This window comes from Dissoconium aciculare (assembly GCF_010015565.1).
Source record: "Dissoconium aciculare CBS 342.82 unplaced genomic scaffold K489scaffold_6, whole genome shotgun sequence".
Classification (NCBI taxonomy): Eukaryota; Fungi; Ascomycota; class Dothideomycetes; order Mycosphaerellales; family Dissoconiaceae; genus Dissoconium; species Dissoconium aciculare.
The window spans coordinates 1,559,733-1,569,706 of NW_022984956.1; the positions used below are offsets into that span (position 1 = coordinate 1,559,733).

General features: G+C 52.7%; 4 protein-coding genes across 4 annotated transcripts; 2 read left to right on the forward strand and 2 right to left on the reverse strand.

The window, feature by feature from the left end:
- Window positions 1-219: 219 nt before the first annotated feature.
- On the forward strand, window positions 220-2,964 carry K489DRAFT_338988 (uncharacterized protein). The gene is made up of 9 exons (XM_033602237.1): window positions 220-307; window positions 463-690; window positions 749-775; window positions 830-1,243; window positions 1,303-1,350; window positions 1,407-1,738; window positions 1,815-2,129; window positions 2,196-2,587; window positions 2,654-2,964. The coding sequence occupies exons 2-9, from the start codon at window positions 641-643 to the stop codon at window positions 2,945-2,947; spliced, it is 1,872 nt and encodes a 623-aa protein (XP_033460188.1). The 5' UTR covers window positions 220-307; window positions 463-640; the 3' UTR covers window positions 2,948-2,964.
- A 1,791-nt stretch (window positions 2,965-4,755) lies between these two features.
- Window positions 4,756-5,532, reverse strand: K489DRAFT_292898 (uncharacterized protein; the record flags this gene model as incomplete). The annotated part of the gene is made up of 2 exons (XM_033600236.1): window positions 4,756-4,994; window positions 5,034-5,532. Coding segments are annotated over 2 exons (738 nt in total), but the record flags the coding sequence as incomplete, so codon positions are not given.
- Window positions 5,533-6,429: 897 nt separating this feature from the next.
- On the reverse strand, window positions 6,430-8,422 carry K489DRAFT_319370 (Pkinase-domain-containing protein; the record flags this gene model as incomplete). The annotated part of the gene is made up of 3 exons (XM_033601380.1): window positions 6,430-6,662; window positions 7,122-7,914; window positions 7,982-8,422. The coding sequence occupies 3 exons, from the start codon at window positions 8,420-8,422 to the stop codon at window positions 6,430-6,432; spliced, it is 1,467 nt and encodes a 488-aa protein (XP_033460190.1).
- Window positions 8,423-9,013: 591 nt separating this feature from the next.
- K489DRAFT_225877 (uncharacterized protein) lies at window positions 9,014-9,748 on the forward strand. Its single transcript, XM_033599769.1, has 3 exons — window positions 9,014-9,113; window positions 9,172-9,309; window positions 9,411-9,748. Exons 2-3 carry the CDS (start codon window positions 9,196-9,198, stop codon window positions 9,474-9,476), a joined length of 180 nt encoding a protein of 59 aa, XP_033460191.1. The 5' UTR covers window positions 9,014-9,113; window positions 9,172-9,195; the 3' UTR covers window positions 9,477-9,748.
- Window positions 9,749-9,974: the final 226 nt, after the last annotated feature.

Below are 9,974 nucleotides of genomic sequence, written 5' to 3' on the forward strand. Positions count from 1 at the left end.
TGGATAAGTTCCAAAGGTTGAATAACACTTGATTAGCGTAGATGCCACGCGATTTAATAGATTGGCTTCCCGCACAATCGCGCTTGCTGGACTACAGGTCTGTTGAACGAGGGGATCATGATCACCCTACCATCGAGATTGACAGTAACCATTTGATTATCACGATCGAATTGCTATGGCAGCACACAACATCTCATCCCGTCCCGTCTCATGCGACGAGACGAGGCGAGGCTAGAAACAGTTAGGAACATGGGCTAGGCCTACATGGTACATGTACATTCAGCACACCCATCCACACTGTACACAGGTACATATTCGTTGTTATTCTTATTCCGCAGCAGCCATGACCAGGCTGAATGCCCATGTGTCCTGCGATACCATTGTTTTACTGCAGCTGCAGAACTGCACCCCCGCTTCCAGCACTCGCAGCGATTGGATGCTTTCTGACAGGATGACGACTAGGCTGAGATACATCTGCAGCCATGTTGTCTTTACGGCATCTCGATTGCGAGTGGAGGCTGTGTAATAATGTCAGCATAATGTGCACTCACCGGTCGCTCGATAAGAGAATGGCTTCGCCGTTCAGGAAATCAAGTGTGAGAGTTTACCCGCTCGCGTTCTCGATCGCGACGTCCTCAAAATGCCTCCCAATCCGCGTGTACACGAAGGGATCAGGGAGATAGATGTAAAGTATGTATTGCGATATTACTTGAGAAATGATGACTTTAGCGCGCTAACCACCTCTCAGCAACGCGGCCGCCTTTTGGCATCATACGTAAGCGTCGCAGAACTATCTTCTATGGTGATGATATAACTGAAACCACGGCAGAAACGTTGTCGCCCACCTGGATGACGAAGAATTGGAGACCGCGGTGACCGAGTTCATTCAAGAGGGCAACTTAGGTCATCTTGGCCCGACGTTCCGAGCCGAGCTGTCGAAAGCTGCCAGAGTGCTCAAATGGCAAGACGCAACAGACAGCGACGAAGCCTTACGGGCGCGAGTACCGGAGCTCACCGAAGCCGATCTCCAAACATTGAAGCGGGAAGGGAGGTGGAAGGACCAACCGTGGGGTCTTTTTCTGGCTGTCCTGATCAATTCCATCGCGGCGGTTGTACAAGGATGGGATCAGAGCGGCACAAACGGAGCGAACCTATTCTGGACGAGCTCGATGGGTATTTCGATTGAACATTGTCTCAACATGGCGGATCCCCAGAGACCTGCAGACTGCACTCGACGGACTCTGTAAGTCATACGTTGAGAAACGCCATGAGCGCAGGATTCAGAGCTGACACCATATTAAGCCTACTGGGGTTTGTCAATTCCGCACCATATATCATGATAAGCCTCGTGTACGTTTCTTCTCAAAACACACCCGTCAGCAATGTGCTGACTTCCACAATCCAAGTGCATGCTGGCTTTCAGATCCCTTGAATCATTACCTGGGCCGACGACTTACGATCTTCATCGGCGCGATTTGCAGCGTCATTGCCCCCCTCGCATCCGCCGCCACCCATTCGTGGCCAGAGCTCATGGGCACGAGATTCATTCTCGGTCTGGGCATGGGACTCAAAGAGGTGACGGTGCCCATCCTCTCCGCGGAGATAGCACCTCGACAGATCCGCGGCGCCCTCGTCATGTCGTGGCAGATCTGCACAGCGTTCGGCATCATGCTTGGATGTGCGGCAAATTTGATATCACTGAGCATCACCGACGACCAGAATTTCGTTTGGCGTCTTCGTAAGTCCAGGTTGCTCGTAACAGCTACTCCATTCTTTCGTATCTTAATCGCAGTACTGATTGCTGCCTCTCACAGAGCTTGGTTCCGCTTTCATTCCAGCCACGCTTCTATTAGTTTTCGTCTTATTCGGGCCGGAATCGCCACGATGGCTTGTCCGCAAGCGGCGTCTCGAGAAAGCCTACCGGACCCTCCAGAGAGTCCGTGGACGCGGGAACGAGCTCCTCGCCGTCAAAGAGCTCTTCTACCTGAACTGCGTTATAGGCCACCAGGACGAGGTCTTCGTGGGAACGAAAGGCTTCCAACGCTTTGTGGAGCTCTTCACTAAGCCGCGCGTGCGCCGCGCTATGGTCGCGGCATCCATCGTGATGATCTCCCAGCAGTTTTGTGGCAGTAAGCCTCTCCTTTCATTTTACACAGACCCCGAAGAGTTTTTGAACTAACCATTCGTCCACCTAGTCAACGTGCTTGCCTTCTATTCTTCGACGGTGTTCGACACGATCGTGCAGACCGACGGGAGTTCCTACCAAGATGCGCGCACCGCGCTGTTCTTCAGTCTCGGCGTCGGCGTGACCAATTTCATCTTTGCGTGGCCCGCATTCTTCTCCATCGACAAGTACGGGCGGCGGCCGTTGCTGCTCGTCACCGTCCCGCTGATGTTCCTCTTCTTGTTCATCGCCGGGCTGTGCACGCTGATCGAGGACAAGAAAGTCAGCTTCGGGGTTGTAGTCGCCTTCTTGTATCTTTTCGTCGTGGTGTATTCGCCCGGCATGGGTCCGATCCCGTTCACGTACTCCGCGGAAGTCTTCCCCATCACCCACCGGGAGATTGGCATGAGCTGGGCTGTTTCGGTACGTGTTATTGCTTGGGAAATGGTTGCTCTATACCCATCAGTGCTGACCTTTCTTCAAAAATAGATGAACAACCTTTTTGGCGCCGCCCTCTCGTTGTCCTTCCCCTCGATTTGGCAATTTTTCCGCCCGTTGGGGCTCGGCACGCTCTTCTTTTTCGCTGGGCTGAACATCATCTCGTTCATCCTGATCTTCTTATTTGTTCCAGAGACTCATTTGAAGACGCTTGAGGATCTCAACGCCATTTTTGATCGGCAGACCCGATCACATGCGGAGCATGAGCTCTGCCATGTACTACCGTGGGCCTTGGATCGCGTGACAGGCCGGAAAGCGTCCGAACGCCCGATCTTCGCCGATTGACAGGATGTTGTGAGCCTTTGGACATTTTGTATATATCATTGCTAAATAGCCGAGGAATTATTTGTCATCAATGTACAAGCTGACTATCATACAATAGAACGAACTCCTCTGTGTCTGTTTCTCAGTGGAAGTCCCATATTGTCATGCTCCAGGCCAAGGGAGAACGCCTTACTGCGGCTCGTCCCGCTGGCCGAAACATTGCTGTGCAGTGGCACATCCGATCAACATTGGGAACAGTGTGCGTCGAGCAGTCGGGTTCTCCCGAGCACACTCAATGTACATATTCCCAGCGCCGCTGACCTCTCCCGACGCTTGGGCAAATTCACGGGCTGTGTCGCGTCCCTGTTGCCTAGTCACGCCAGGCTGAGTGACTGGAGCGGTGGTTTTGGTCTGGGCAGCAGGCCGTGCAGCCCCGGCGTGGGGAGAGAGGCCAAGAAAGACATGCGGAGAAGCAGGCCATCCTTGCTGCAAGGATCGTTTCCTCCACTGGACATTTGGGGGTTAGTAAATCAGTTAATGTCGGCGAAGGAATGGGTCTAGATGCAAAAGCTTACCTGATCACATGAATTCCTGAATGCGTGCTTCTCGCTCGTTTTGAAACACAGGATCCAGAATGCCTCACGCCCATCACAGCTCGTCGTAAGCCTTTTGATGTCCTTCTCATCAGAAATGATCTTTATTGTGACTTTGGTACCACAGAGCGCTTTACGAAGCTTGTCAACGACGATAATGTTGCTGATTACGAATGATGATCCGAGATCCTTGGCGTCGCCTCCAAAGTTTTCCGTACTTAGCCATTCTTCGACGGTCTGCCTGCATTCTATGTGATTAATGCTCATGAATATTAACGTCACTGATTTCTCCTTATAATGTTTCTCATCAAGTGAATAGAGATTCGGGAACGGCTCTCGATACTCAAGATAGAGCCCAAAGAACTTGGGTCGAATCCTCTTGCTTTCCTCTAGGTCTGCCTTTGCCTTGATCAAACCGCCATGGAACAGGCTATATGTCGGCGGAAGGCTGCTGCAAATATTCCTCGTCGCCAATTCAATGGTTTTCCAGGTGCCGTCGAGGTCCGCCACCGCATTTAGCTCTAGCATTTTGATCATATCTCGCATCTCATTGGCCCGTTTTGTGATGGTCTTGTTGTCCCAGAAAGTCTCGAGCGAATGCAGATGGAATTTGAGGTCCTCCAAAGCATTCAGATAACGAGGGTTGTGAGCACTGTTGTCGAATGAGATGTTAGGCAGTGGGATCTCATCCGCCGACCGTTCTATCGCCTCTTTGCTTGCTGCTCGTGATCCTGCGAGGCTTTCGGGTTCGTTATGACGATTGTCTCCATTGTACAGATCATTGCTCAAATCAATGTTCTCATCGTGCTGGTCAGTTGATTGGTGGGCATTGAGTAAGCCCCGCACATAGTGGTACACTTCCTGCAGGATGATCTCTGTGTCCACCTCGACCCTTTCAGGAATTGGTATGTTGATACTGTCACCAATGTGATTCACATTTTGAACGATAGCTCGACTGTTCTGCAAGATTGTGTTCTGAGCCCCTATGTTCCGGAATCGGCGGCTGTTCTGGGTGGTAACGTGGTGGCCACTGGTGTGCAGGCTCAGGAGTCGGTTGATCGCACGCGTCACTCTCTCATGATCGATTTCTTGCGTAGACTCAGCAGAAATGACCCGCCGAACCTCGTTCTCCATCTGGTCTCCTTCGGCGCTTTCATTGCCTGTGCATGATCTGAAAAGAGCATGGGTAGCAGTTGGGCCCATCGAGGCTTGTCTCGGCCATCGGCCTTGTTGTGCTAGGCTGCGTTGAAGTCGCATGTAAGTTACTTCTTCACCGGCGCCGTATTGAATTTCCATGTCGAGGACGCCTAGGATTCCGAGCATACAGTACCATTTGTCTTCGACCCGCGTCGTTTCTCTTTTCTGTATCCACGACAGCTTCTCGTCAACGGTGACATTTTTCGCCGCGTCGTAGTCTCTCAAGACGGTTTCCGGAATTTTGGTAATCGCAGAGATTCGACTGCCAAGTGGAGGCCCTGTGCGCATGGACACGCCGCTCAGTCCATATCCGCTACGGCCCTTGTGGCCAATGATTCGCCAATCGTGTGTCAGAAATACGACGGTTTTAGGGGCAAGCAGCTCTTGCAGAGTCCATCCACGCTGAAACCATACGCTCTCTTCAAACGCGGCAAGGTCGTTCACCGTTTGAACATCATCCAAATATGCTAGACAAACCTCTGCTCGCGTGTACCATCTGAACATAGATCTGATTGTCGTGGCCACCTCTTCGCAGCTTTGCTTGTCGATGCAGCATGTGTCGATCCAGAGCAACTTGATTGTGGGCAAGTGCTCTTTCATAAAGGCGACGAATCCTTGTACCTTACGCCATCCAAGGCGGCGGCGGTATTCGGTATTTCCCAACAAACGTGCCCATCTTCTCTTGACGACATCATCTAGACGCGCCTCGGTTCCGGCAATCCACCGGTGCGACGCGATCGCATAAGGAGGCGGTGGCGAGGTGGGTGACTCGTTGAATTCTTGAAAAGTGAATGTGTCCACGTTGAGAAGTCGCATGATGACAAACGTCGCTTCGATGACATGGTGTCCGAGAAAGGGCCGAGTGATGAGAGGGGGAGAGTTGCAGCGGCCTCATCTTCCATCTCACCTCGTTATCGAAGGATGGCGACTCAGTCTCGTGTGAGGCCGCCAGCAGTGTGCATGTACCTCGATGCATGTAGGATGACGTGCGGGGTCGCCGGGCGATAACTCGTGGCGCTTCGCGATCCATGATAAGTATCTCCCGTTGCTTATGGCGTGGGAAGTATTCCACGCTCATCACATGTGAGCATGAGAATACATGCGGCATATATATAGAAGTAGAAGAGCGGCGGAGATCTGGATACAAACCTACTAGGTAGGTAGTATGATGTTCTCGAGTTGTCGTTACCATATTGTGCCTGAGGCATCCACTGCACTGGGATTGAAGGACATGTAGATGGCGTCGGGAAACTCGAGCTTGTCGGAAGCCTTCCATACGGACGGCGAGGATGGAGTGATGGCGGGCATGGTGGAAGCCTGGTAAAGAAGAAATTGCGATGGCTCCGTATGGACGAACTGAGGAAGTGATTGTTCTCATATATTCGTACACAAACATACACGAGCTTCGTCCGTTCGGCGATGGCCGCGGAGGACGAGTCTCGTTGGAACGCAACCTATATAGAACTTCAGTGTCTGCTCGCTCGCTCGCTCGCTCGAATCGATCGTTTGAAAGAGAAAAAGCCAAAGAGAAGAAAACCCATATCTACCAACGCCCCACAAACGCCGCGCTTGAAAAGCCTGATCTCTCCCGAAAGAAAATAAGAAGATCTCAAGTCATCCGGTGTAAAATGAAAACACGGATAAGAAGGTGAAGACCGGTGAAACATTGACACATCCCGCGAGGCGATTCGCAAAGGCATCATTCAATCTCCATCACCTCCTGTACATCTCCCTCTCCCTGTTCTGCAGTCGCTCCCTCCTCTCTCTTTCGGGACTCCGGCTCCGCGTTCTTCGTATGGGAGGTGGGTCGTCGCGATCACGTCCGGGACCAGGGTAGCCTCGATCGCGGTCCCGGTCTCTGGGGTCCCGGTCTCGAGGATCCCGATCTCGCGGGTCGCGTTCGCGTGAGGCCCGGTCACGTTCGCGGTAATTCTCGTTGTAGCGTGCTGGAGGATGAGGAGGTAGAGGCGGTTCATCGCGGTAGGGACCACCTCCGACACCGCCACCACGAGCGCCAGAGTTAGGCGCATCCAGATCACGATAGAGGGACTCGCGACTATTGCGACGACCACCCCCGCCGACGGCGCCACCTCGATCGCGATCATAAGGGTCGCCGCGGATAGGAGGTGGTGGGCCGGGACGGCTATCGGGTCCGCCTGTCTGGTAGGCAGGAATATATGTGTCAACGTTCGCGCGGCCAGGGTTGTTATTGGGTGGTGGGCCGCCTCGGGGAATGTTCGTATCGGGCCGTGGAGGAAGAGTTACAGGTCGGGGAGGCAGCTCATGCCCAGTGGGTGGAGGTGGAATCGTGCGTGTTGGTACGGCACGATCGCGCTCGGATCGCCAATTTGGATTCCGATTTCCTCCGCTGTCGAGAGGTGGTGGGCCGCGTCGATCGCGATCACGTTCATCATAGCCTCGGGGAGGCGGACCTCTCTCGCGACCATAACCGCGAGGTGCCCGGTCGTTATTGTATCCGTATCCGCCCGGATATGCCTGGCCTTGATAATCTTCGGGTCCCATGCCGACAGTGCCACCCGCAGGAGCCGGAGGCAGTGCGGCGCGCTGCTGCTTTTCTTTCTTGCCACGACGAGTATCAAGTTCGTGACTGTCTTCGTAAGTAGGCAGGTCGCCGGGCTTTGCAGGGAGAGGCGCGACCGTGAAGTATTCGTGCTGTAGAGCATCAAATGCGTTAATTCGTTTCCGCCAGTCGAGGCAGAGTAATTGCTTCAGCAGATTTAATCCCTGCGGCCCGATTCTACCGAACCGCCGGTCAATTTCAGGTCGTGGCGTTACTTCCCATTCTTTACGCCCTTCGCAGCCGGGAAGTTCGGTCCAGCCCGGCATTGTGAGTTCTGACGGGTGTCCCACAAGCCGGAAGATTTTCTCGCATTGGTTCATATCGGTGTGACCTTCCAGGATTGGCTTTTGTTCGAACATTTCTCCAAAGACACAGCCGACACCCCACATGTCAATAGCAGGTGTGTATCGCTTGAGTGTGAGGAGAAGCTCCGGTGGTCGATACCATCGCGTGACTACGAGACTTGTGTATTCCCTCACAGCCGTTCCATTTCCATGTCCTGGCTGGGGAGTTGGTCCGTCGTAATGCCGAGCAAGACCAAAATCTGCGATTTGAAGGATTCCTCTATTTGAGATGAGGATATTGGCAGCCTTCATATCACGATGCAGAATATGAGACTGAACAAAAACCCAAGTCAATCCTGCCCGAATGTTTGTTACGATAAACAAAAGTGACAAAACTTACATCGTGAAGATAACGAACCCCTTCTAGAAGCTGGTGCAGATAGCATTTGATCTGCGCTTCGGAAAATTTGATATCGGGGTTCGTGAGCATACCACTCAGGTCATGATCCATATATGGTGTAACCATGTACAGTGTCGCGCGCTTCTTGCCCGTCTTACCCTTTTCATCGATCTGATTCCGTTCGACTGCCATCTCCTCGAGACGGAGAATGTTCGGATGACAGAGCATCTTCAACAATTTGATCTCGCGCAGTGCGGTGATTGGGAAGCCGTCTTTTTCATTGTGCATCAAAATCTTTTTCAGCGCGACAACCTGTCCTGTGCGCTTCGACCGAGCCTTAGAGACCACACCAAATGTGCCCTCGCCCAATCGCTCCGTCATGATCTCATAATCACTGAGCTTGCCACTCCCACGATATCGTCTTTGAGTCGGGTCGGCCATCGGATCAGCGGCAGGGTAGGGCGCGCTCCTCGAGCCTTGCGGTGTATTGACCATAGTCATCGTGATGTGGTGCCGCGCGACGCTGATTTGCGCATAAAAAGGTTCGAGGTTTTGATGGGCGCTGTTAGATGGTGACTGACGCGGTTGTTTTGTCGCTGTTCGTCATGCTCGATGTTGGGCGCGCGCGCATTCGAAGAGGTCCCTCGTTCTAATAAACCAGGTCCCTGTCGCAAAAGCTGGAACGTGTTCGTCTAGATTGTATGGAGCGCGAAGCAAAGTTCGCAGATCGCGCCGGCGATTGCGCTCAACCCACGGCGTGTCCTGGAATCCCCTCTTGCCACTCCCAGCAGGGTTTTGCGCTCGTTGATGGATTTGGTTCCTGGTTCCACAGACGTGCAGGGGCGCGGAGCCGAGTCCTGAAAAGCCGTATTTGTTCTAGATAAGTTGCATGGAATGTCCAGCACAGGAATATGGGGTGATGTAATCGGCATGACTCGCGTGTCATTTTCCCATGAGGCGTGAACAAGTCCAATGGTACAGTAAGCCCTCCCGTAGCATTCGCTCATAGCTCATTTTGACAGCCCTCCGTACTATTCACACTCCGTCCAACCTCATCTCGAGCTCTCGCGAAACATTGAAACAGTGATTATCCAGACCTCCCCATTACCGCGACCCTACTCGCGCAACTTCGGTACTGTCGTGTGCTCTTACTACACTACCAGATCTCACTGACAATTTGGTTTCGGCAGCCTCAACACAGATCTCCCATCACGATGGCAGGCCACGGTCCTTCCGCCAAACACGGCGGTCACCCGATTCACATCCACCCGGCGCGGCCATTGTATCGCTTCGCAGCTGTCGGACTCGGCGCGTCAATGTGGTTCTTCGTATGTCTTCCATCATGGTTGGCAGCCAACCAAATGTTTTGCTGTTTCACATGAGCGACACCACGGAGGCTAACGGTTAGTTGCGTCAATGACCAATTTAGTTATTTTACCGCGCACGATACGATCTGCCTGTCCTGTTCGGCTTGAGGCATCCTTGGGATCACTGAAAAGTGGAAGGTATGCGGCCATTGGGGGACAAAGGCGAGTCGGAGAAGGCGGAAGAAATGTCTGTGGAATAATAGAGCGCTAGGAGGCTCAGGAGTCGGGTACATGAAACAGAGCAAGCTCTGGAAGTTCAGTCTACAAAAGCGCAGTCGCAGAAGAGGCTTCAAGGTCCAAGCGCAGTGGATCGCCGCAACCAAGATAGATGGACAAAGAAGTCTACGTCGGATGTCAGGTTAGCAACACAAGCAAAATTTGGCCCCTATCACGAGAAACGCAGTCAGTATTGTGTGCAATACTGTGCTTGAAAAATCACTGTATCATCAGACGAAAAGAACAAACACGCGTCTACGCATCGAATTTCCGTGTCTTGATCTGGCAATAATCCTTTCCATAATTTATAGAGTCTCGAAACGAGGCCACGAGGAGTGGCATAATTCCTATCAGCGCGTGTTGAAGTCTACATCTACACGCTTGCAGCGCAGGGACTCGAAGCCGGACAT

Coding starts and splice junctions, on each gene's coding strand:
- K489DRAFT_338988 (XM_033602237.1), top strand. CDS start 641: ATGCCTCCCAATCCGCGTGTACACGAAGGGATCAGGGAGATAGATGTA. Junction 1,351..1,406: donor TATATCATGATAAGCCTCGT/GTACGTTTCTTC, acceptor CCACAATCCAAG/TGCATGCTGGCTTTCAGATC. Junction 2,588..2,653: donor GCATGAGCTGGGCTGTTTCG/GTACGTGTTATT, acceptor CTTCAAAAATAG/ATGAACAACCTTTTTGGCGC.
- K489DRAFT_225877 (XM_033599769.1), top strand. CDS start 9,196: ATGGCAGGCCACGGTCCTTCCGCCAAACACGGCGGTCACCCGATTCAC. Junction 9,310..9,410: donor GCGCGTCAATGTGGTTCTTC/GTATGTCTTCCA, acceptor TGACCAATTTAG/TTATTTTACCGCGCACGATA.